Raw genomic sequence first — 26,735 nt, 5'->3', positions numbered from 1 at the left:
TCCTGTCAGACACGTGTGTCACTCACTCAAGTTCAGAGTTCATTAAGTTTTATCCCAAGAATTCTTTCAAACCTCTTGCAGGCAGTCTTTCCAAATTACTTTCCCTTGGTGACCACAAATCTCGTTTCTACCTTTCTAGTTTTGCATTTTCTAGAATATCATAAAAGTGAAAAATCTCATAATTAAGCCAAGTGTGACAGGTTTCATCCTAGGTTGTTGTTTTTTATTATTTTATTTTTAATAGTATTCAATTATAGATGTACAGTTCAGCGGTCCTTGGTTGATTCTGACATTTGTGTGGTTTTTCAGTTTTTGGCCACTACAGATTAAGCTGCTATAAACATTTTTAAACAGGCATTTCAGCTTTTCTGTCTTTCACTGTCTAGTCAGAACCTAGGTGTGAGGTTACAGTTTACATGTATCTCTGCCTGTGGAAAGTGTTGGCCTTTTTAATTTTAGCCATAAATAGCTGGGTATCCCATTATATCCCAGATGGCGATGACTGAAAATGTTCAGTGCTTGTTTGAATACACCTATCATTTGTAAATTCTGCTAAATATCTTGTTAAAGGGTTGTCCTTTATCTTGTAAAGAGTCTGAGTAGCAGCACTTTATCAGGCATACGATTTGCAAATTAGCCTTGGCTGTCTTTCCATTTTCTTAACAGTTTCTGTTAAAGAGTGCAAGTTTTAAATTTTAGTATGATACAGCTTTTCACGTTAATTTTTTTTGTCTTGTTTTTTAAGACAGGGTTTCTCTTTATAACCCTGGCTATCCTGGAACTCACTCTGTAGACCAGGCTGGCCTTGAACTCAGAAATCCGCCTGCCTCTGCCTCCCAAGTGCTGGGATTAAAGGCGTGCACCACCACTGCCCAGCTATTTATTTTTATGTATGTGAGTACACTGTTGCTCTCTTCAGACAGACCAGAAGAGAGCATCAAATCCTCTTAGACATGATTGTGAGCCACCATGTTGTTGCTGGTAATTGAACTCAGGACCTCTGGAAGAACAGTCAGTGCTCTTAACTGCTGAGCTGTCTCTCCAGCCCTCTTCCTTTTTCTAATGCCCATTTTCTGTATTAACCTTGGATTCCATTAGCTCCTGTTTCACTGCAATAAGTAAATCTCTAATGAGTTGTTATTCTCAGAATCTCACTGGGTAGCTTTTAGTGCTCTAAGGAAAAATTGTTTCCATTTTTCTGTTGTGACTGGAATTTTCAATTTTTTATGTTTTTTTTGAGACAGTATCTTATTCTGTGTCCAGGCTGGTCAGTTCTAGGGTTATAGGCATGCACTGTATGGCCTTGTCTAGCTATACATGGGTACTGGGGGTTCTACTCCGTCCTCATGCTTGTACACCAAGTGCTCTTACCCACTGTGTTATCTCCAGCTTTCTCTCAGCCTCGTGAGATCTGAGACTACATATGCAAATGTCCTACGCTTGTATTTAGAGAATAATTGCTTAGATTATTACTTAAATTCTTTTTTCCTTAGCTGGTTTAAATAATACGTTTTCCTAAGAGTATTTTGTTATTCTGATGATCAGCCTTTATAAAATGATTTTGTTGTTTATTTTTTTTCACTAACTCTGCCTGTTCTGCATACATGGACATAACTGATAATGACTGTAAAACTGTATGTTTTGTACATTCCTTTGAGTGTGGGAGTACTTAAAATTAATTAGAAATAAGTATGATTATTTATAAGTAATTTATCTTTGTCCTATTGCTTAGAATTAGTTCTGGGATTTTTAAAGGATTAGAAATTTGAAAGATGAGATATAATTCACACACTGTAGATTCCAACAGAGCTATGAGTTGCCCATGGGCAAGGAGCACCCTTATAGCCTTCATTCAGTTTGTCAGTCATTTTTGGTAAAAGCCATTATTGGAAATCTTCCTATACCTAATTGTACTTTCTGTATAAATTACTAAGCCCATTTTTTCCATATTTTATTCTGATATGTGGGTACTAGGGCCACCATTTACAACATGACAGTGTTCTATAGTTCCCTCAGTTCTTTTTTAGTGTTTTTGTTTGCAGTCAAGTAAGTGAAACTTTCAAAAGAATTAGTCTTCGAGATTTTCAGTTTTAGTTATGTTGGGTTGGAGCACTAGGTTGGAGTGTATATTCTCATTGGCTGATTAGATGCCTACATTCTGGACTTACTGGGGTTTTGTTTTGTTTTGTTTTGTAGATGTGGTGGTACAGTGGGAGCTATTCTGACATGTCCACTGGAAGTTGTCAAAACACGGCTGCAGTCATCTTCTGTGACACTATATATTTCTGAAGTTCAGCTGAACACCATGGCTGGAGCCAGTGTCAACCGAGTAGTGTCCCCTGGACCTCTTCATTGTCTAAAGTAAGAGTGAAAATTCATGGATTTTGTTTTTGATGCTGTGATTTTAGTGATTTCCACATGCTTCGTTTTTATCTTCCATATTTGAAAAGGTTCTTTAGAAAACTCAAAAGTCAGACTATAATTATAAATCATACTTATTAGTGGTGATAGGCCATGAAGGAGTAATATACATTTTACACAATTTAGATTGTGTAAAATGGAGTATTTCCAAATTATATATATTTAGTATATTTTTCTACATTATCCAGTGGGTTTCTTTTCTAAAGGTATCATTGATATTTTGTTTTGAATTGATTAAATTTTTGTTTGATTTGTTTTCAGGCAAGGTCTTATTATGTAGTCCTCACTAGTCTAGAATTCAGAATCTAAAACAGGCCTGCCTCTGTGCCGCCATGCCCAGATAGCTATTCTATTTACTTTTGAAATTAAGGTAGTGTTGTACTATTATTGTGTATGTAATGTTCACATATGTGCACAACTACCTGCGTCTAATTGCTGGCAGTCTGTTTTCATTTACAAAATATAGAGCATATAACCTAAACAGCTGCAGCTTGAAACAGTTATGCCAGTTTTCAAATATCTGTGTGTGGTCATTTTCTGGTGATTTGGAGAAAATTAGCATGTTTATATTACTAGACTTAGTTCACTTTCAGGACTGGCTGTGGTGACACACGCCTTTAATCCCAGCACTTGGAAGATGGAGGTAAGCAGATCTCTGAGTATGAGGCCAGCCTGGTCTTCAGAGTAAGTTCCAGGACAGCCAGGGCTACACAGAGAAACCCCATCTCAAAAAAAACCAAAACAATAAAAAACTTACTCAGATCAGTTTCTGTGTCTTTAGATTCGTATTAGAACCAGTGACTGTGTCTGCCTTATCAGCTCACATGACTTGCATCTGTTTGGATTTCGCTCCGTAGTGTGTGTTTTGTGGAGTAGATGAGCCATCCAGGGTGTTTACATTTGCTACTAAGTTGCATCACACTTGTTCAGCTCGGTTACCCAAGAACATGAAAGGTAGAATAAAATTCAGCAATTCTGAATTAAATTCAAATGTCACAATTTCAGAAAAGTATTGATTGATGTAGGAGATGTATCTTTTTTTACTTATTCATGTATTTTATGTATATGGGTGTTTTGTCTAAATATGTGCATACCAGAAGAGGACATCAAGTTCCTCGGGAACTAAGGTTATAGATGGCTGTGAGCCAACACCGTGTGGGTGTTGGGAATTGAACTCAGGAAGAGCAGCCAGTGGCTCTTAACCACTAAGCCATCCCCCAGTTCCAGGAAGTGTACCTGTGCATCTCAATTCTGATACTGCTGTTGATTAGGTTTCCTTAAAATTCTCCCTTAGACCCCTGAGATAGAGTTTGTTCTGATTTTCAATGATTTTGCTTTTATTTCATCATAAGAACTTTGAATATCTCTCTAGATTTGTTTGTTTTTAAGTATAGATTTCTCTGGGTTTTTGTTGTTGTCTTGAGACAAGGTTTCATTATGTAACACTGGCTGACCTGGTACTGTTCCATGTAGACCAGGCTGACTTCAGACTCACAGAAGATTCACCTGCTTTTGCCTACCCAGTAATGGGATTAAAGGCATGCACCACCACCATTTTCTTAAGTTTTTCATTCTCTCCTTTAATCTCTTTATAAATTAATCACCAAAGAACCAAACCCAATACCACTATACTGTTTAGTTTTTTTATGGTAAAATTGGATCAGTGAAAAGTTACTTTTTTCTCACAGTTAACACCGTGGACTTCATAAAGAAAAGTCTTGCCCCTCAGCTCATACTTTTAAATATTACATTCATCTGCCTTTTAATAGGTCCTTCTTGAGTATATAGATACTCAGAGAAGCAGTTGGTCTGCCTGTCTTGCTTTATGTTTGTTTGTCTAAGTCAGTCTAATTAGACTGGCCTGAGCTATTTCAGCCTCCTAAATGTAAACTAGCAGGCACCTTATCTGGCTTCTAAGTAAAATATCCTTCTCACCTCTGTAACTTCATTAACTACTTAATCTCAGAAAGCCTTTTATGATTTAGACTCTCTGTCCCCTTTTTTTTTGGGGGGGGGGGGGATCGAGACAGGGTTTCTCTGTGTAGTCCTGGCTGTCCTGGAACTCACTCTGTAGACCAGGCTGGCCTCAAACTCAGAAATCTGCCTGCCCTTGCCTCCCAAGTGCTGGGATTAAAGGCGTGCGCCACCACCGCCCGGCTTCTCTGTCCCTTTTTAATTCTAGAGATAAATGTCTTGTACAATATTTCTTATTATTACCTATTAAATTATTTGTCTTAATATGCTCTTTTTCACAACTACACAGCAAAATTTTCAGTGTGAAGGGCTGTATGGTTTTTTTCTATCTTTTCATCTAGTTATAAGCTGTCTGTACATTAAGTTCTCAGTATAGTAAATAGTGACTGAAACTCACCAAGCATTCTAGTAACCCTTAGGGCATTAGGGTGATAGATTTTTCAGCAGCATCTTCCTGAAACAGTTGGTTACATGATACTGCTGAACTTGAGGGTATTTTCCAAGATGGAAGACTTCAAGGACTGGGCTGTGGTTCATTGGTGGAGAGTGTACCTTCTACAGATGAGTCTGAATCTGGTCCTCAGAACTCGGCTCAGCCATTGTTACATAATGGAGCCTTGTTTCAATACAACAATAAAAAACTGAGACATCTATATTTAAAAACAAACAAGCAAACAAATTTAGAGAGATATTGAAAGTTCTTATGATGAAGTAAAAGCAGAGGGAGGGAGGAGGGAAGAGAAAGAGAACAAGTCAATATCACTATATACTTAATAACTTTTGTTATTATGATATACAGTTTCAGCTTGACTTGAAACTCACTCTGAAGTCCAGGTTAACCTCAAACTTAGGATGGTCCTCTTATCTCAGCCTCCCAGGTGTTAGAATTACAGGCATGAGTCTGCACTCTTGGTTAAAACTATAATTTTTAAAAATTTTGTGCATGTGTATATGGGTACATACATGCCACAGTATACATGTAGAGAACAGAGGCTGTGTGAAATCAGTTTTCTTTCCACCTTTAGGTGAGTTTCAGGAATCCAAGTCAGATCCTTAGGCTGCATGGCAAGTGCCTTTACCCACTGGGGCATCTTGCTAGCTATTTTAGAAGAGAATACACCATTTTGTTATCGTTAGCATATTGCTTGATTCTACAGTACTTTTTCCTGTGCCCCGCCTCCTGCAAAAGATGTTTTTGTAAGTAATGAAATGGACCTGAAAGATACATTATAAATGAGAAATTGGCTTTGCTCTAGGATATTAGTAAAGGGTGATAGAAGAACATTTCTTTCTAATAATTTGCTTTTCTCTTTTCAGGGTTATCCTGGAAAAAGAGGGCCCTCGCTCGTTGTTTAGAGGATTAGGCCCCAATTTGGTGGGGGTGGCTCCCTCCAGGTAAAAACAAAGGGGGGAGGCTAATAAGATTCTGGCTGTCTTTTTTTTAAGGTATTGAATATAATCATTGCAGAAACACGTACATTTCGGTATTTGTGGGAGGTTCGATAGTTGAGTCGCCAAAGAAAACCTTGGTTCTGGAGCCGACAGAAGTTCATTGTACTGTGTACACAAATGTTTCATGTTGTAAGGAGACAGTGTAGTGTTTGCTTTAAACTGTGGGTGCTCATATTTGGAAAGTAAAGTGTGAAATAAAATAGTTCTGACTGTGGTAACTCTTAAATTTCAAAAAACAACACAAAATATCTTCAAAGAAAATAAAGGGTTTGGTGTATGTGTATGGAGGAGGGATGTCTTTTGTTTTTATTTTGACACAGTCTTACTGGGTAATCCTGCTAACCTCAAATTTACCATGTTCCTGCCTAATATACCTAAGTACTAAAATTACAGAGGTTTACCTGACTATAAATAAGCATTTTTAAAAAATAAATTTATTATGTATGAATGTTCTTCCTGCACAAATGTATGTACACCATGTGTGCCTGGTCAGAAGGGGAGATCAGGTCTCCTGCAGCTGGATTCTTCCATGGTAAAATGCTGTTCAGAAAAGTTCTTATTTAGGATGAACATGGACACTTAGTTCTGACCTTCAAACTACATACCTTGCTCACATCCTGTTACTTACTATATTTCACTTTCATTTTAAGAAGTATTCAGAGTTGAATTCGGTTGCCCACACCTGTAATTGAGGCTGAGCAACATTATCTTGGATTTAAAGCTAGGGCTTAGCTACAGATGAGGAGAAATGCTGGGTGAGTGTGTGGTGGTAGTGAGATGGCTCAGTGTGTAGTGGAAGGAAATTACCTACAAGCCTGGTGACTTGAGTCCAGCACTTAGAACCAACAGTGGATGTAAAGAATGCACTCCTAAAGTTATTCTCTGGTCTCCACATACACACAAGAACGTGCACACACAGTGATAATGAAATAAAATTTAAAGAGTTTTTGAAAATGTTGTGTGTCTGTGTGTCTGTGTGTGTACATGTGTACGCACACGTGTATGTGCATACACCTGTACAGGTTCCCATGGAGTCCAGAAGAGGGTATCAGATCCCTTGGAACTGAAGTTACAGGTAGTTGTGTGCCACCCAGCATGAGTGCTGGGAACCCAACTGAAGTCCTCTGCAAGAGCATCCTTTTAAATATTTAAAAAGAAGACAATCTATATTTTACATCATAAAAATGAAGGGTGAAAAAGGTGGCATATCCACTTTAAATATATTGCCTTACTGGTTGTATTTTCTACACGTTCATTATTTTCCTTCTAGATAGCCACCATTATAAACAGTTAAGTGGTATTTTTTTTAAGAAAAAAAAAAAGCCTGGTTTTTCTAAATACACCTTTAATGGTTTTTAAATTGTTTCATAGCTGGTCAAGTTGAGATCTTTAGAAACTTCATTTTTAATTTGTAATAGAGTTTACAATTTGATATTTTTCAAAAAAAGTCAAGAAACTGCAAGCACCCGTTAATAAAGGTCTTAAATACTAGAAATAAAAAAATAAAGTTAAGTGTACTTCATTCTAGTAATTTTCCTGAGCTGTCATGAGTAAGGACTTGTGCATATTCATTATTTACATAAATGAATCATAGGAAACACTATAACTTATCTTGAAGATCCATGATCTATGATATTTTTAATAATATATCTTGTATATATTCATGTGATATACAAGTTAAGAGTATTTGATGCTCTTGCAGAGGACCTGAGTTCTGTTCCCGTTACCCTTGTGAAGTTTCATAGCCATCTGTAACTCCAGAGCATTTAATACTCTCTTCTGGTGTCCATGATTCTGCATGTACCTGGTGCACTTACTTACATAGAAGCAGAATACTCATACACATCAGATGGAAAAGATGCAGTAATAAAACTCCATTATTAGTTATTGGTCTATTTCGTTACTGATTTGTAAATCAGGATTGTTGAGGGATAATATAATATTTGGTTCAACAAGCAATAATTCAGTACTTCAAAGGCTAAAAGAACTCTAAATTTAATGGAGTATTTACATGTTGCAAAACACAACTTGACCTGATGGGCCTGAACACATTCGTTAACATTGTTTTGTCTTAAGAATATTGTGCCCAAGATATGTAAAGGGGATAGAAACTTGGGTGGGATCTCCAGTACCAACAAAGTGGAATATATAAATATTCTGTGTATTCTTACAGTGTAGAATATACATAATCTCATTTCACCAGATTAGACTGACTAGATCAGCTCTACCTCTGAAATGATCTTCACCTAACTTGGGTTGAGTGCACTGGCTTCTGAGTTAGCACTCTGAAGTACAACCACCACAGCTCCACTGCAGAGTCTCCTGTTGTCAGGATGCTACACAAATTCTTTTTGCTTCTTGTAGTTGTTAAGTGGTTGTCAGTATTGAGCATGGCTTAGGTGATCTGAGAATGGTTGCTAGGAACTATGCCTTTGAGTTTTTTTTTTTTTTTTACTAAACATGCTTTGTGGGAATGGGTAAACATGTTATGTTGATTATGACTGAGACTTATTCTATTTTACTTCTCTATTCTAAAATTATGAAGATTTATATTTTACTATAAACTACGTTTTGTTTTTTTTTTAATTTTTAGAGCAATATATTTTGCTGCTTATTCAAACTGCAAGGAAAAGTTGAATGGTGTTTTTGATCCCGATTCTACCCAAGTACACATGATTTCAGCTGCAATGGCAGGTATGAATATTTAATAGTAAAAACTCCTCTAAATCTGGAAAAGTTAATGATGACTTCATATCAAATTAAGATGGTTAGTGTGCTTCTTAATAATTAAAGTGTGCAGAGTGGTTTTTGTTCATTTGAATAAAACATTTGCTATACATAAAACCTGTTATCAGTTAAATCTTTGTATTTAAGGGTTTAAGTGACAGACTGCAGATAATACATTCATTTTGCTGCATATTGGTTAATATTTGATGCATTTGTGCTTTTAAGAGTCTAGCCGTACCTCCACTGGAGTTAAAGCTGCCACTTGCTCTCCTCAGTTTCTGTCAGTGACTTCCTGTCTGGAACATGCCACCAATACTTGGTGCTGTCTGTATACATTGTGTCCTATGCTCAGATGCTGCATTTTGTGAGGCTTATTATGACCCAGTTACTGTAGTTGGTGTACCATTAAGAATATATCATTCCTCACAATCTGGACTGCATCCTGGACCTGAACTTTAGACACTGGCTTATGTATACATGCTTGTGTAGAAATGTTTCCAGGAACTTAATGTCATGATGATATGATTCTTAAACAAAACAGCCCTCACAGGTCTCTGTCTTCTTCTAAGATTGAGTGGTAAAGATTGGCTTGCCAATCTGATTCTGGAGTCATTTGCTGCCATGCATGTTAGACAAAGCCTTGAATTTTAGTTCTTAATAGAAATGTCTCCCAGTTTTCTGAGAATTAATCTACCTCATTTCCAAATTGTCCTGTAATTTTATAAAACAATAGCTGCTTTTATTAGCTGTTGATCAATAAATTGGCTTCCCATTGTGTGCTTAAGGAGTGCCTTAAACTGCTAATCATTTTCTATTTAGAATAGTTTAATTTGAACCACATATTTAACCAACTAAGTGTATGTTTGAAATACTGATTTGTGAAATATTGATAACTTGGCCATATAATAAATCTAGTATATACTTGTATATACTCTACAAATTGTTTTCAAGGCTCTATATTTTACAATTGTTGGCTGATTGACATTGTGAAGCTGGAAGGGACAGTATTTAAAGTCAAGATACTATATCCTCTGATTTGTCAGCTTAAAGATCTTGAATAAGTCAGGTCATTTCTGGGAGTTTTTATGACATTATCCATGGAATAACTGGATTGATCTGGATAGATTGGGTTTTGAGAATTAGTTTTTAGTGTAATATTACTTACCTAGTTACAAACTAGAATTTTTTAATTATACTATTTATAGATGTTAATTATGGATGTCTTCCTCTTATATATTTGACTGAATACTGGTAAAAGTTGGGCCAATTAGTTATAAACCCAGCAACTATTACATTAGGTCAATAATATATTTCTAGATTTTAGCATTTGTGGTTTGGAGCAGTGGGGTTATTTATATCTAACTCTTAAAAAATTAAAAAGAAATGTTGATGTTACTATAAAAAATTAACAGATAAACAGTCGTTTTAAAGTTGACAGTGTTTATTATAGATTTAATATTGCAATGTTAAAGGGTCCAAGTATCTTACCAGATACTTACTTTACTAGGATATATCAACAAAATTTATTGCCGGTTTTTTATTGCAAAGTAATTAAGTAAAATTTACAATTTTAATTCTTTCCTCAAATGTATAGCATCTTCATTAATACTGTTTCCACATTGAATTTTGGTAAATTGATAAGCATGCATATGCAGACATTATTACCCTGTGTATTTACTATGTAGTTTGAAAATATTTTTTCATTTGTTTACAGTTACATTGTCCTGAAAATTATGCCCTCTACATTTCTTTGCACTGTTTGTTAGTATTACCATTTAGCTTTGCAGTTTTTTATGTGTAGCTACATGGCTGGTGACACAATGGTCCCGTACAGATTGACTAAGGTAGTCTTTTCCCCCATTTATTCTTAAAATAATCTGCACCAGATTGTTCTGGGTTTTCTTTAGGGTCATATTTTTGGACATTGAAGAATGATTTAGAGGTACAAACTACTTAAAGATAAGTCATGTAAAAAAGTTTTTAAACTGCCTGTTTAAAAAAAAATGCTAACCTTGTTACCTTAGTAGCAAAAATGCATTAAAAGACTCAGCCATATTACCTTGGCAATTTTGCCATACCAATCAGCACACACCACCTCTCTCTTCGGTTTCATTTTATATAGTATCCAAATCAACTAAAACATGGAATTTAAACATTAGAACTTAGTTAACGAGGATCTTCTTTTTTTGGCAGTATTTTAAGTGGCCACACCTAAAATGGACTAATTGTTTTTGTTTTACTGAAACATTTTCCAATTACAAAGATATTTTATCCAAGCAGTGCTGATTGTTTCTGTGTTTTACCCACCTTTCCCCCTTATGTACAGCTGCTGACACTGTTTCCTATAGCTATCGAGGGATCTGGTTTGTGTCTTGTTTTGTTGAAATAATCTTGAGTAACCTTCCAAGTGCACCCTGGCACCTCTTGGTATGCCAAAAAATTGTATTAAATTTCTTCTTTCTTTACAGTAATTCCTAATTTTTAAAAGTTTACCTGACAAACACATACTTTTTACATGTAACATAAGTATAAAGGAAATGAGTTTCTATTATTGTTTATATAGTTTTATTATTGTTTATATAGTGACATTTCTAGTATATCAATAAATATAACCATTTAGTGTTGTCAGTATATCTAGTGAATAGTATTTGCTTACAGAATATATTGTTTATTTTTGTTTTTAAGAATGCATTTTTTTTCAAGGCATTTTTTTTTTTGTGATTTTTAACTTCATGACTTAAATGTAAGGTTAGGTGTTTTTTTTACTCCTTCAATATAAAGTTTACCTTACAGTATTCAGCCAGATGACGGTTGGACAGCTGCTTTGTATGCTTATTTGTGAATATTTTTCCTGTTTTCTGTTTTGTAGAACACAAGAATTAATACAAAATAATCCAAAATATTCCATAAGTATTGGATGGGCAGTATTACTGCTAGAGTCACAGGTGACAGGTACTACTGTTAGCAATGTGTACTTTGTTAGTTACGCAAAGTTCCAGACTTTAATATTCTTTTGGGGCTCTGTGTGTTTCTGTTTGTTTGCTTATTTTAATCACTAGATAATCTGATTATTAAAGAACAAATAAAAGTGTTTGCCACTCTTCATGGTAGCTAATAGTGATAGGAAATGGGACATAGAATCCCTTCTTGTTCTTTTTTTTTTTTTTAGATTCTCCCTTGACAAGGTTAGCATTTTTTTCTTTAAGACAAAATTGATCGTCTTTTAGGTAAGTATTTGGACTCTGAATCTGCTGAAGATGGCGGGATTGTCAGTACTCTGTGTACTTTTATTATAAACACAAGGCACATTCTGATATTCTCTTAACTTAAAAATTAAAAGAAAATCTCACAGTAAATATTTCTTAAATCCTTCAGTGAGATTCAATTTGTACACATGTGTCTGATGAGGTCACTGCTTGTTGTTATGATACAGAAAAGCCTGTGTCTATTTTAGGCATTTACTGTACATTTCTCCCGAGAAAAGAGTGAGATCGTGTCATCTCATGCTCCCCATCCGCAGGTCACTTCCTGTAGAAATATGGACTAACTTAAACCTCGTGAGTACTGAACTGAGCATCTCTTGCAGCCTCTAGTATAAGAAACACACCCTGGGATTTTATAGTAGCTGTAGATGAGTAGAAGGCGGGACGTGGATTGCAATGTGTGCATTGTAGCGTGATCACAAAGATTTAACTATGGTCCCTTTGTTATCCTTCTAGAAGCAAGAATGGTCTGCTTTTCAGTTAACATGTAAACTTGAGGTCTTCAGCTTGGCTGTAATAGCCTTGACCTCCACAGACTGACAAAAGTATATATTAATATGTTAGAGAATTTGTAGTTTCAATGTGCTGTCCTACAGCTGTTAAATAATAGTAGTTGTCTTTTGTCTTTGCTTAGCTAACGTTTAGAAGTCTAGTACAGTGCTTTCCACTCTCATTTATTGATACTTGGTTACTGCTCTTTTTTTTTTTTTTTTTTTTTTTAAAGACTGGTGTCTCTACTTTCTAAGAAATGCAGGCTATAGTGAATAATGTCTTAGCTGTTTTCATGTAGTTTTAAATTTTAAAATAGTTTGAATACGTTAGTCTTAGGAGGTCGTACGTATATGCTTTGTACTTTCAGAGCCTAATTGAAATAAGTACTGAAATGCAATACTGCAGGTATCACTCATTTAAGCATTCTCAGTGAGTTTCTATAGGTGGGATTTGTTCATGTTTTTAGTTGACTTACTGGGATTTGTTCGTGTTTTTAATTGACTTATTTTAGCAAGTAGAGTTTTATTTGATGTACAACTTAAACTTACATTTAAAGTTTTCTAAAGTGTCTCAAACACTGATACTCCTAAGTGCCTCTGTTGGCACTTTGCTTTAACTGATTCTGGAACAATATACATTTTTAATCTACAAGTGGATTCCTCACTGTACTTTCCAGTTTTAATATTGGGTGTTCTGAATACATTAGTCTCTTACTTAAATGTAACAAAAACTAAAGTGTAGAATTAAAAACTGATAAACAGTTTTTAAAGTTCAGGATCACCATGCCCAACATCTGTGTGTGCTTGTCGTAAATGTAGCAAGAAAACATGTTTAGTTTTGGCTAACCACAAACTTCATTACCACATAATTTTGTTAGTAGTAAAATTTTCTTTTATTCCATTTGTTTTCTTTCTTGGGTTAATAGGTTATATTTTTCCAGATTTAATTAGCCTAATAATGTCTGTTTTGTTATTTAACCTTTTGGGGGGGGGGTGAGACAGGGTTTCTCTGTATAGCTCTGGCTCAGTTAGCTTTATTTATTTATTTATTTATTCATTCATTTTTAAGGACCAACAGCTAAAACTGTAGATAAATGTCTAGATTCTTTATCCAAGCCAGTAAGTAATTTGCTGATTAGCTAGTTGTCTGTACTTAGGTGGTACTAGAGCAGTCATAGTAAGCAGAGCTTACAGCAGTGCCAGTTACAAGATAACATTCTCTCACCTAAATTTTAATGTTGGCCTATTACATATTATATCTTGAAATGAATTTTAGTTAAGTGAGAATTCCCTGTTTGCTTTCTGACATTGTTTATTTAAAGTCTATTAAGGTTATTATTTGAGTATTAAAATTTTTGTACTCTGAGTAATAATTTAAAGTATTTTTTATATGTGGTGCTCCAACCTTAAAGTGAGGGATTTTGTGACTTGGAAAGCGATTAAGGACATAAACTTGAACTAAATAAATGTTTTACTTTAAATTTAAAATTGGTGGCAGTCTTTTCAAAAAAGTAAGTTGAATGAAAGTTTTTAATTGAATAGCTTCATTTTTAGCTCAAAAGAAGGAATTGTACTTTATGCCTTTTAAATGTTTATAAGAAGGCAGGTTACTTTTCCTAGGAATAATTAAAGTCATGAAGAGTGGTGTGGATTTATGCTGCTCCTTTTAAGTTAGAAACTCTTAATCTTACTGTTTAGACACCTAGCTAATATAAATATTCCGGTGATACAGTTCTTGTTTAGTAAATAAGAATTGGGGTTAGGGTGTGGCTTTGTAATTAGACCACTTGTGTAGCAGCTGTGAAGCCCTGGTTTCAGTCCCCAACAACAAGGAGTCATTTAGTTGGTTGTTGTGACCTGTATTATGTCTGAAAATGTATAATTTTAAGTTGTTGAGTTTAACTTGCTCACTTAGAAAAAATGAGATTCAAAAGAAGAAAATAACAGTGTGCACTCATTCTCAGATGAAGCATGTAAGACAAATATTTAAACTAGTCTAATAGTCATGTTTTTCTTTCACCAAGAATAAATTCATGAGAAGAACCTCTTATTAAAAGGATATTCTTTGACAATTTGTTCCATATTTTAAATTGGTTGTTATTACCTGCTAATGCCAAAGTTACTGGTCTCACTCCTCTTTATGTAGTATTACAAACAGTTACAAAAAAGCAGAAACTATATACTAGTCTAAATATTATTAAAAAGTTATCTTGCTAAATAGGGTTAATTGGGGCACCCCTTTGTGTGAGATGTGGCTATTTCTACAGTGTTAAAACAGGGCATAAAAGAAGTCACATTTAAGAAAGTTAAATATCTGATACTGTAGAAGGAGAAAGAATAGTTGAGTTAAATCATTTCACTTAATGTAGCAGCTTTAATGGACAAGCAAAGTTTGTGATTGGCTCTAATAACTTTAATAGTAGGATTAAATACATCACAGCATTTTTCTCATATTAAATGTGCTGAGTAGAGTATGTCTTTCTAAAAGCAACCTGCTTGACATAATAGTATGTTATAGAAGGTGTTAAAATAACTAGGTTCCTTATTTCTATGTGAGCCTTCAGTGAACTTGAAGGCCAGTTGAATAAATGTAATTCCGTGAAGCTTGTGTTACTGATCTTATTTTGGAAAGCAAAATACTCTTACATAAATAAAACATGTTTATAAATTGTCATTAAGATAGCATTTTATATGCTGTTTTCCTAAAAATAAAAGCTAATGCATAGTTCCAGAATCACACTACTCCAGCGATCCTAAGTTACTCTAAAACTGAGCCAGCCCACCCTGGTGACTGCTGCTCTGCAGTGCTAGTTACTAGGTGAATGTTAGCGACCGAGAGCTGCCTTCTACCCTACTGACTTTCTTCACTGTTTGTAAGTTTTTGGACAAACTTCTAACAGTTTTTATTTGTTTAATTGGGTAATAAATAGCCCCACTAGTTAACTGTAACAGAAATCTTATCTCTGTGCTAATATTTATTTATAAAAAAATGCTGGGCCAAACTTCTGGTCCACAGAACAAAATAGTAGTATATAGTGCCATTTATGTAGGATTCCTTTAAATGTCGTGTGGCAGGTAATAGGATTCACCCCCAGGCAACTGTTTGAGAATGCATGTCTATGAACTTGGATTATAGAGTAGAGAACACCCTGTTTTCATGTAGGTTAGAAGAACACTTGAGGTGAAGTCAGAGTCTGCTCCCGAAAAAATCATCTAGGAAGGCCAGAATTGTGAACAGGTGTTCATGGTTACCTGGACATAAAATGAGAACTGTAAAGCTTACATTAGTTAGTAGTTTTAACATTTGTAGACATTTTCTTTGTTATAGATCATATAATGTAATCCTTAATGTGAATAATGTGGTTTTTGTCTACTGACATCATTTTAAATATATTTGTTTAGGTTTTACTGCAATCACTGCAACAAACCCCATTTGGCTTATAAAGACTCGGTTACAGCTTGATGCAAGGTATGCGTTTGTTTGTTTGCTTTGGTTGGGTTGGGCTCTGAGACAGGGTCTTTTGTAGCCCAGGAGGAGCACAGACTGCCCTCAAATGCATGGTGATCTTACTGCCTCAGTCTTCCGAGTGTTACGCTTACACCAGGAGAGGCATCATACCCCTTTATAGATGGTCATGAGCCACTGTGTGGTTGCTGGGAATTGAACTCAGGAAGAGCAGCTAGTGTTACTGCTGAGCCATCTCACCAGCCTTTAAAAAAAAAAAGGGAGTTTTTATTCTTAAAACAATAAGCTAACATGGATTTAGCTAAATTTTTTATGTATAAATTTGTATTTGTAATTCCTCGGGGCCGGGTTGTCTTTTCTCATTTATCCTTTTTTGGCTGCTGATTTTATATACAAAAACAAGATGACATTACATTTCCACACATGGACAGGATGCATTTCTAACACATGTACGCACGTTCTCTCTCCTGTTCCATTCTCAGTGATACTAGCTCCATTTCTCCTTTTGTCACTTGTGTGTGTGCTGCTGTGAGTTTGTTTAGGATTATTTCCAGGAGCCATGGGTAAGAGTTTGTTTACAAAAGGTGGGCCCCTTAAAATAGCTACACCGCTGAAGAGATTCTGTCCCCCACCAACCTTTAACTGTACCTGAATCCTCAGGAGAAAATGGCATTCTATGATTCCCCTGCCCCGCCCTCAGTGTTGGCTGGCCAGTCTTGTAGAGATCCTGTGCAGGTCATCACGGCTGCCACGAGTTAAGTACCTTCTTCATGTCATGACTAGAAATCAGTATTCTGTGTCATCCCTCTGTCTCTACATTCTTTCCACCCCTTCCTCCAACAGTATTTGCTGAGTCTTGGAAGGGGTTATGCAGACATCCCATTTATAGCTGAACATGCATCAGTTAATTCTTTGTCCTTTTGACAGTCTGTAGTCACAGCTCACCTTCACAGCTTCTCTTAGCTGGCAGCAGCATCCTTCTGTGGCATGAGCATGGTTACTTAGAAGGCAGTCTGACAGGCCTATCATGCCCATTTAGCAACTGCTTCCTGACTTAGTTATGGGGGTTTGACCAGTTTTCAGAACCAAATATGAAACCTTTCCTCTGGAGCAAGCCTCTGTCTGATCCAGTCAGAAAGCAGACAGGCATCCCCTGAAATAGACCTGCCAGTATTACACCAGTAAGTTCATCTTGCTTAAGCCAGTCAGTATTGTTGCATATTGAGTCCACAGCCAGTAAATCTGTAGTTGAAACTTCTTCCCCAGCATTCTGCATAGCACTTTCTGGCACTGAAAGCCAGCTGTTGAGTATTTGCTGGTGCTTCTGTCTCATTTGAAATGTGGATCTCCCACCAAAAGCAAAAGCTATATAATAGTTGATAATGAGACAGTCTAAATAAGAAAACTGCTTGTATGTTGGAGTTTAATGTGCTTTTTATTGGGGGATGATAGGTTAACCAAGCCAAAGTAGTGATTATTACCTGTATGGCTACTTGTAAGGGCCTCCCAACAGCTAAGTAAATTACCTGGTAGCTAGTCTAGAGAAAGGACCATTGCTCAATCCAGTGACCTATGTACAAAAAGTCCTGAGCTGAGAAGCAGCATTCCTGTGCTGTAGACATTCTTCAGTTACCACTGACTTCAGTTTTACCAAAAAAAAAAAAGTTTGATTCAACAAAGCTATGTCAAGCAAAAGATTCACCAGGAGTCAGTGAGGGTATGAGCCACCATGCGTGTGCTGGGAAGAACCACCAATATCCTTAACCACTGAGCCTTCCTACTACCAGGAAATAGGGTTTCTCTGTCTAGTCCTGGCTGGAGCTTGCTCTGTGAACCAAGCTGGCCTTGAACTCAGATGCCTACCTGCCTCTTCTTCTGAGTGCTAGAATTAAAGGCATTTATGCTCTGCCACCATCGCCACCACCCAACTAAACTTTTTAATCTCTTTGAACTAAGAATTTTGTTCTGCCTGATATAACTGTCCCCTGAGAGGTTCTACCAGCACCTGACTAATTCAGATGCAGATGATCGCAGCCAGCCATCTTCTGAGCATGTGAACCCCAATGGAGGAGTTTAGGGGAAGGACTGAAGGAGCCGAAGTGATTTGCAACCCCATAGGAAGAACAACAATATCAACCAACCAGAGCTCCCAGGGACTAAACCACCAACCAAAGAGTACACGTGGAGCGACCCATGGCTCCAGCTGTATACATAGCAGAAGATGGCCTTACTTGGCATCAATGGGAGGAGAGACCACTGTCCTGTGGAGGCTCAGTGACCCCTCAGAGGGAAATACTAGGGCAGTGAGACAAGAGTGATTGGGCGGGTGAGCACCCTCATAGCAGTGGGGGGAGGGGGATGAGATGGAGAGTTGTGGAGAGGAAACTGGGAAAGGGGATAACATTTGAAATGTAAATAAATAAAAATAATAAAAGAAAAAAAGAACTTGATTCCAACATTACATTTCCTGGTGCACTTTTTCTTCAACTGTATTATCTGTATTTCTCTTTGTCCAACTTGCCCCCTTTCTGCATAAAATGATCACTTATACCCACATGTCACAGCTATCTTGAAACCTCCTTTACCAGTCATACTGATCCAAAACACTTTAATTTAGCCCAGTCACATTTTTAGGTGAAGGGAAAAAGGCAGCCATATTCTTTGCCAAAATATCACAACAATGGTCTCTAGTCCCACTGATATTATATCCCCAATGTCTACATCACCCTCAGCACTACGATATTGCATGCTCTTACAAGGATTGCCTAAGCTTGGCTTAAACCATTCAGTCACCTTTCTAGAGCTCCCCTGTTCTCAACAGCTAGAATGGTCAAGTCTGTCACGGTAGTAACCTAGTTCCTGGTCACTATTCTGTTGCAGTGAAGAGATACCATGACCAAGGCAACTCTTATAAAAGAAAGCATTTAATTGAAGTCTTCCTTACAGTTTTAGAGGGTTTAGAGTTAGTCCATGATCGTCATGGTAGGAAGCAGACAGGCATGGTGCTGTAGCTGGGAGCTTTACATCCTGATCCATAGAGAGACCAACTGGGCCTGAAATGGGCTTGTGAAGCCTCAGAACTTCCTCCTACACACCTGCTCTAACAAGACCACACCTCCTACTCTTTTAAAGTTCCCCTCACTGAGGACCAAACATTCAAACACCATAAGCCTTTGGGAGCCATTTGTTTAGCTACTGTAGTGGTCAGCTATTGTACATTTTTGACCCTAAGGTTCTTTAAATAGTTCTTTAAATGAAATCTTGAATGTTGTAGCTTTACAAAGTTTATTTCTAAAAGCCAAAGATCTAAAAGTAATCCAGATAATACAGCCCATGGTTTCAAAAATGTGAAATTATATTATCACAATTACAGTATGTTTACAAAAAGTTTGTGTATATATATATATATATACACACACATATGAAAGAGTAGATTCTGTATTCTTTAAAAACAGCTACAGTACCCTTAAGTGGCACTAAAAGAGATTATATTTGGAAAGGCACTGAGTAATCACTTTGTAAATGTAGGAACTGAGTCATTACTTGCCAGGGAGTCATTACTTACAAGGGAGTCTGGCTTAACATTTATCTGGTAACTTTTCAGATGGACCTTTGTGAAATTGAAAGAAACCTAACTATAATCCTTACTTTAAGGTGCAGTATCATATTTTACCCTTCCCTTGGCTTTGGGGGACGAGGTTAGTTCCGTTTTTTGAGATAGTCTTACTTATGTAGCTCAGACTGGCCTGGAACTCACTGCGTGAGCTAGGCTGGCCTCAAACTCATAAAAGATCCACTGGCCTCTGCTTCCCAGAGTGCTGAGATTATAATGCACACCACAGTGCTGACAATGCTGACCCTCATTGTTTCATTGTTTCATTTGTTTCATTGTTTGCATTTAGCAAAGGAAAATTAGCCTCCTTAGAACCAGAATGGTCAGTGTAAGAGTTTGGGGTTTGATACTTTTTGAGTCTTCCTTGGGTCAACACTTGAGCATGGCTAGAGTTCCTTAAAAGAGTTGACTGAATATTTATTTTCTCCACTGAATCCCTTTGAGGAATATAGAAAGCTGAACAATCAGTGGAGTATATTGTCTGGTTTTGGTGAGACAATAACAAGATATTCATCTAATAAGACATTTAAGAGAAGGTAAATCTAGCAAATATGTATTTTGAAATTTTTAGGGCTTTTACAAAAGACCATTGTTCAGTAGAATGCCATATTTAAAAATACATATTTTGTTAACTTCAATAAAAATCTTGTAATGCGGCCAGGCGGTAGTGGCACACGCCTTTAATCCCAGCTATTGGGAGGCAGAGGCGGGCAGATTTCTGAGTTTGAGGCCAGCCTGGTCAACAGAGTGAGTTTCAGGACAGCCAGGGCTATACAGAGAAACCCTGTCTCAAAAAAAAAAAAAAAAAAATCTTGTAGTGCTTAATGTCAATAATTTTTTGCTTATTTCTTGCAGGAATCGTGGGGAAAAGCAAATGGGTGCTTTTGAATGTGTTCGTAAAGTATATCAGACAGATGGACTGAGAGGATTTTATAGGGGCATGTCTGCCTCATATGCCGGCATATCAGAGACAGTTATCCATTTTGTTATTTATGAAAGTATAAAGCAAAAACTACTGGAATGTAAGACTGCTTCTATGATGGAAACTGATGAGGAGTCTGTGAAAGAAGCATCGGATTTTGTGAGAATGATGCTAGCTGCTGCCACCTCAAAAACCTGTGCCACAACCATAGCGTATCCACACGGTGAGAGAGTAGCTGGGCCAGAGGAGTGAGTGCATGCCCTTTGGGCCATACAAGACTCAATTGCCATATAAGAAGATGTTGTTCTTAATAGTTTTAAGTCTAGTTATGCCATCATTTTTAAATGGAAAACAAGAAGAAATGTTAAAAATTGTAATTTGCCCAAGGGTATGTCAGAAATGGATGCCAGATTTAAAGTCTTTAAATTACAAGGACCCAAGCAATTTTATATTATTTTATATTGGCACATTAAACGTGCCCACCAAAAAATTGCCTCTAATAGATCCTACATTTGTCTTTACTATATTTATGAATATTATTTGTTCATTAGGCTGTGTTTATTTTATACTCTTATATCTTACTTAGTATATGTGACTGTATTAGTTTGGTGTTTATACAAGTCGATTGGTTTCAGTAAGCTATCCGTTGAATCACTGTCATGAGTTTATAGTGACAGATCATCTCTGTGCTCTGTAGGAGGAGGGTAAAAGATAGCAGTAACGTTGCAGTAAAATGATTTTCTTTTTTTCCTAAACAGAAGTTGTAAGAACAAGACTACGTGAAGAAGGGACAAAATACAGATCTTTTTTTCAGACATTGTCTTTGATTGTTCAAGAAGAAGGCTATGGGTCTCTTTACCGTGGTCTAACAACTCATCTGGTGAGACAGATTCCAAACACAGCCATTATGATGGCCACCTACGAACTGGTGGTCTACCTCCTCAATGGATAGCAGCAGGGGCTACCATGCTACAGAGCAGGAAGACCAAAAGATCACAGTGGACCATGGAATCTTGAGGCCAGCATGGTGGACAGAAGACAGTAGTTGGGAAACATGTAACTACATGGCTGAGTGGAAGTTTGGTTTTAGGAAGTACGGTACCACACCACATTCATCTTTCAGTGAAGAAACCCTGGGCGCCTCTTAGAGAATGCTTTGAAAAGCATTCCTTTCTCAAAATTGCCATTTTCTCTACTGTTGTTCACCAGCTCCAGTTTTGTTTCACTGGTTTATGACACATTCAGAATATAGTGTTAATTCCATGAACATTTTTGGTCATTTAAACAAAATCATTCCTAAATACTGTACTGTAATTTTCCAAAGATAGTAGTGACTATTACACACGAGTAACTTGAACTTCTCCTTCAATACTGTAAAATAACAAGTAGATCCTCAATACCAGTTCCCCAGGAGGGCCTGCCTGTTACAATGTTTTAAGTTATTTGACACCCATAATCACTGTGTTTTGACAGCCGGTGAAACAGTATCTAAGTACTTCACATTTTCAACATTTTGGTCACAGGTAAAAGCTATCCATCATAATGTGGACTTTAACATATCAAACGCACATAGTCAAATGGTTTGGGACTATAAAATAAGCTAGTGGATACTGACTCAGTGACAGAGAGAGCATCCTTATACCATCTCCAATTATGTGATTCAGGAGTGGATGTAATTTGATTCATAATATGATTATCACAGTCTCATACCTACATACTATTTACTTTAAAAGTAGAAAGCTAACGACTTGAATTTTTCTCCTTCTTTCACATTAAGAATTTTAACCTTTGAATTTATTTCCACATCTGTGTAAGTTATTCTTTGTTGGTAGAGGAAATGGTAATTTTCAGTCTTGCTCTATAGGCTCCTTGAAGTGATGCTAATATTTAGGACAATATAAATATTACAAAAAGACACTCTCAGCTATCAGATACAGCGAATCTTAGTTGGCAGAGAGCCCCTTATGAGTGTGCTACATTGGACAAATGTTCTTCCTAGTTCCCTAAATGCTCTCTCATAGAGTTGGGCTAGTTTTAGTTCGTTGTTTAACAAGATATAGTTTTTAAATTTTGCTGTTGAGTCAGCACCATCTTTGAATACTTTAATATATATAGCCATTGTAAAGGTGTTTGCTGCAGTACTATAGATTTTCCTATGGATGTTGCTATACTGGCATATAAAACTTCTACAATTAAACTCTACTGTGGTACTCATCAGTGTACCGTAACTTTACATTTTGTGCAATGGCTTTCTCTTCAGAATGACTTTGTAAATGCACTTTGTGGCCTTTTGAGGGGGTAAGAATTAGGAGAGAATTCATATTAATTTCTTTAACATTGTTATGTATTAGGCAGAAGCAGTGTTCATAATATTTTTCTGGATTTTAGGTATGTTTTGGATATCTTACAGTATTTTAAGTGTGCTGTATAATGCCACATTATAATGGAAAAGCCGCATGCCATTGAAAGCTTTCTCTGTTGTCACCAATGAAGTTTAATACCTTCTTAAATTTCTCACCTTGACTTCCTTGGAATCAGTAACTGGATGTTTTTGAGGTGCTCAGTTGGAATGAAAAATATTCCAGTCTATTTGGAGACCAAAGGCAAGTTTAGATTGTTACCTTTGGAATTATTGCAGCTTTGACATCTATTACATGGAACATACCAAAAAATAAATACCTACCTGGGGATTTAACTTAAATCTGTAGAGAAGGTCTCAGGCTATAGTGTTTGCCTCTTCAGGTGCCATTGATACTGCCTAATACAGCGCCATTTGCTCTGTGAAGATCCATAACACTTAATTATGTTGAATGTAGGACGTGATCTCCTGTGTTACACAGATCTCTGATGATGAAAAATGACATGAAAACCAGCAGCCAAGGAACAGCTTGTGGTGGTGTAGCAAATCACGATAAGTGTCCTTCAGGGATGAACATGTAGTACTCTGTATTTTGCAAGTAAAACTTCATTAACCTCTAGTGCATTGTACTCAGCTTTTGAAGTTAGCATGTGATCTGCAGGAAAGCGTGTTTTAGAGTCTTAGTGTTTACTTGTAAAGCAACCACAGGAAAGGAGCAGGGAGGTCTGTTTTGTTTTTTTCCCTGAGCATTGTCTACCATGGTTTACTTTATGACAGAGATAATCCAAAAAGAGAAAATCATATGTATGTTATATATAGTTTGTCTATGAAGTATTTCTTTGAAGATTTTAATTGTAATGTTTAAAAATGTGCATACTAAGAGCATTGGATTTTTTTAAAACTTGTTTTCAATCATATAATCTTTTTTTAAATGTCTTAAAGAGCTAGGGTGGACCTTGTGTCCTTTGCAGTCTTCTCAGAAAATTGAACTTACTCAGCCGGGCTGAAGCAATAGCTGCTAGAAGCAACCCTCACACAGCAGCCACTGCTGTGGCTCAAGTGCTTAGTGTGGATGGTCCAGTCAGTGAATCACCCAGCGCAGTGGGGCACCACGCAGTGCTGTAGTTTCCACGGAGCGGTCTACCACCAGACCCCTGTCACTGCTTTGCTTTGGCTTTTTCTTAAACTTTTGTTTGTTTTATTTTTGTGGTGACAGGGGCTCTTGTTGCCTTGACTCTTGATTGTCCTGCCTTTGCCTACTAAGTGCCAGCATCACAGGCCTGCTCCTCCACGCTCATGAACTCTGCTCCAGTTCTCATTGTACAACTGTGTAGAACCAACCTAATTCACTAGAGAGGCTCAAGCTAGCTTGTAATTCTGATACCATGACAGCATTGTTAGGTCACACAGCCTGGCCCTTTGTGTCATAAAGCTGATGTCTGCTTGCAGTAGCCTTGTCAGGGTGAGCACAGTTTGGGGTATTCAGAATAAATGTTCATTTACTAAAGTCTAATAAACATGTTTGGCTTTTAAAAATCACCATGAACTAATGATTTCAGTGTAAAGAACTTAGTGTAGAAATCAGTCTCCCCCTTTCTCTGAGGACTTCTCAGTTCACATGCTCTTCTTTCAGACCGCCAGTGTGATAGCTAGGGACCCCGTGGGGCTGACTGTCAGTGTGATAGCTAGGGACCCCATGGGGCTGACACAGCTCTTTAGCCTCCTCTACTGTGACTTTCAACATTCCTGAGAAAATCAGTATGTGTGGGTAAATGGGACAGAATTTTACTATATAAAATAAAGAGTGCTTTCTGCCCCCCATGTACCTCTCCCCTCTAACTTTGTCTCTCCTTAATTGTACCTGGACTTCTGTGCTGTCCATTTTAGAAACTAAAGGACTGGTTCTGATCAGTTATGCTCAGCTTTCTGAATGTACCCCAGCGGATGTGAATTAAGTTATACCAATCACTCACAGTGAGGTCAGCTGTAAAAGAGCTGCTGCGTTTTGCCCATTCATGTGAGTGTTACTGTTGTTGCGTATTTGTACATGGCTCCGAATTACATGCATTTATGTTCTGTGTATGTTAACTAGCTGACTTGTACTTGAATTAAAATTCAAAAAATTAAAACGTGCTTTTGAAAATTTGTTTTTTAAAATATGTATCTTACTATTTTGTAATGGTGAAGACATAATCATGTACTGGCACCGTGCTGCGTGTAGAACAGGCTACACTGTGCTGCTGAGTTCATGCAGAAAACTTTCTGCCTGTTAAACCTGATAATACCTGCGGGTGTCAAAGGTCAGATAGTGCAAGTCTTTCATAACTTTTGTCTGTTGGTGTGTGTTCTTATAAATCTATTGATGTTTAAGTCCAGTGCTTTTCATCTATCAAAACAAATCAGATTCATACAACACTGAACAGTAAGAGTCTGGTTAGATTATTAAGTTGATGTACTCTAGGTAGTGACATTTTGACTTTGTTTGTTTGTTTGTTCTAATAGATTTCAAGAACGTTAATGTTTTAAACCAAAGAGCTTTTAGAATAACCAGGTGAATCCATACATAGTAGGGGATGTGGGTTAAAAACAATGGTAGTGGGCAGGCAAGGTGGCTAAGCAGGTGGAGGTGCTTGCTGCCGTGTCTGGCCGCCGGAGTGGGATTCACATGGTGGGAGGAAAACCAACTCCTCCAGTTATCCTTCCATTTCCCTGTGCAGACCATGGCACTTACCGCCCACACACATACACATTAAATAGGAGCTGTTTTAACTGATCGTGCTCCAAGTTCTACCTACTTCACGGTTGTCAGGTTTTAAGTTTCCCGAGTGTACATGTTCTTAAAGGCATAGAAGCCAGGTCAGATCTGTCCTGTTGTATGGCTCGGAGATTGCTACGATTCACTTCATGTCTCTTGTTAAGGGGTCGGGATGTGTCTGTGTTTTACTAAATGTCAAGGAAAGGAATTTGGATTTATGCTTTCTCAGCCTTAGTGTGGAGGTTTACGTGGTCTGCTGTTATGTATCGAATACTTAATTCCGTATCCCACGGTCTGGTTGCCTCAAGGTGAGTGAATTCTCACAGATGCCAGGTTTCATTGTGCAAACCTTGCTCCTTAATTTAAAACTACTGGTTGAATAAAGATGCCTACAGCCTGTAGCTAGGTAGAAGAGAGGTAAGTGGGGCTTCAGATCCCCAGGCTTTTGGGGGTCTTAGGCGAGACCAAGAGAGAGAAGGAGGAGGTAGATCATGAGCACATGACCATGAGGGCTCCCTTTTCATCTGTTTACTTATTTACTTAATTTGTTTATTTATTTTGCTTTTCCGAGACAGGACTTCTCTGTGTGTATAACCATAGCTGTCCTGGAACTCACTTTGTAGACCAGGCTGGCCTTAAACTCACCTACCTCTGCTTCCAGAGTGGGGCACTACCAACGGGTTTCTTTCTTCCTTCCTTCCTTCCTTCCTTCCTTCCTTCCTTCCTTCCTTCCTTTCTTCCTTCCTTAATAATTCCTATCTGTTTTGTTAGACTAGCTGAGGGTTTAACAGCTGTGTTCAGCTGTTTAAATAATCAAATTTTGTTTCATTGATTCCTAGTACTTTCCATTGCTGTTTCTATTTTTTTGTTTTCTGCCCTGATGTCAATATTTTTTTCCCACATACTGATTTGGGGTTTGGCTTATTTTTATTTTCCCAAGGCCCTAAGTTGTATCTGCGATGTCTTTAACTTCTTACTGTAGACACTGATAGCTACAAACTGCCCTCTTAGGACCACCTTCATTAATTTTCCATGTTTTTCTTTTTCTCTAGGAGTTTTTTTTTTTTTTTTTTTTTTTTTTTTTTTAATTTCCTTTCTGGTTTCAGTTACTGATTCATCATCCTGTGTGGTGGGATGTAGTAGCCATGAGTTTGTACATGCCCTATGGTTTCTCTCTTTTAAAAGTTATTACATTTATTTGGGTGTACATAACAACCAAGTAGAAGAGGAGAAAGTAAATAAAGCAGTGGGACAGTAGACCCATTTCTGTCTGTACTCATTTGTTTGCTTTT

At 37.1% G+C, this 26,735-nt stretch overlaps 1 protein-coding gene across 1 annotated transcript in view; it reads left to right on the top strand.

Annotated features, from left to right (window-relative positions):
- The window catches only part of Slc25a36 (solute carrier family 25 member 36), a 34,584-nt gene extending 9,767 nt beyond the window's left edge, over nt 1-24,817 (top strand). The window contains exons 2-7 of the mRNA XM_034483963.2: nt 2,197-2,361; nt 5,713-5,790; nt 8,441-8,541; nt 15,731-15,797; nt 20,263-20,552; nt 21,088-24,817. Coding sequence (XP_034339854.1) covers nt 2,197-2,361; nt 5,713-5,790; nt 8,441-8,541; nt 15,731-15,797; nt 20,263-20,552; nt 21,088-21,281 — 895 coding nt within the window. The 3' untranslated portion in view covers nt 21,282-24,817. The remainder of the gene's footprint in view (nt 1-2,196; nt 2,362-5,712; nt 5,791-8,440; nt 8,542-15,730; nt 15,798-20,262; nt 20,553-21,087) is intronic.
- Nucleotides 24,818-26,735: the final 1,918 nt, after the last annotated feature.

This window comes from Arvicanthis niloticus, chromosome 21 (assembly GCF_011762505.2).
Source record: "Arvicanthis niloticus isolate mArvNil1 chromosome 21, mArvNil1.pat.X, whole genome shotgun sequence".
Lineage (NCBI taxonomy): Eukaryota > Metazoa > Chordata > Mammalia > Rodentia > Muridae > Arvicanthis > Arvicanthis niloticus.
Note: the sequence above shows the minus strand (reverse complement) of the source record. Positions and strands in the feature narration are given on the sequence as shown.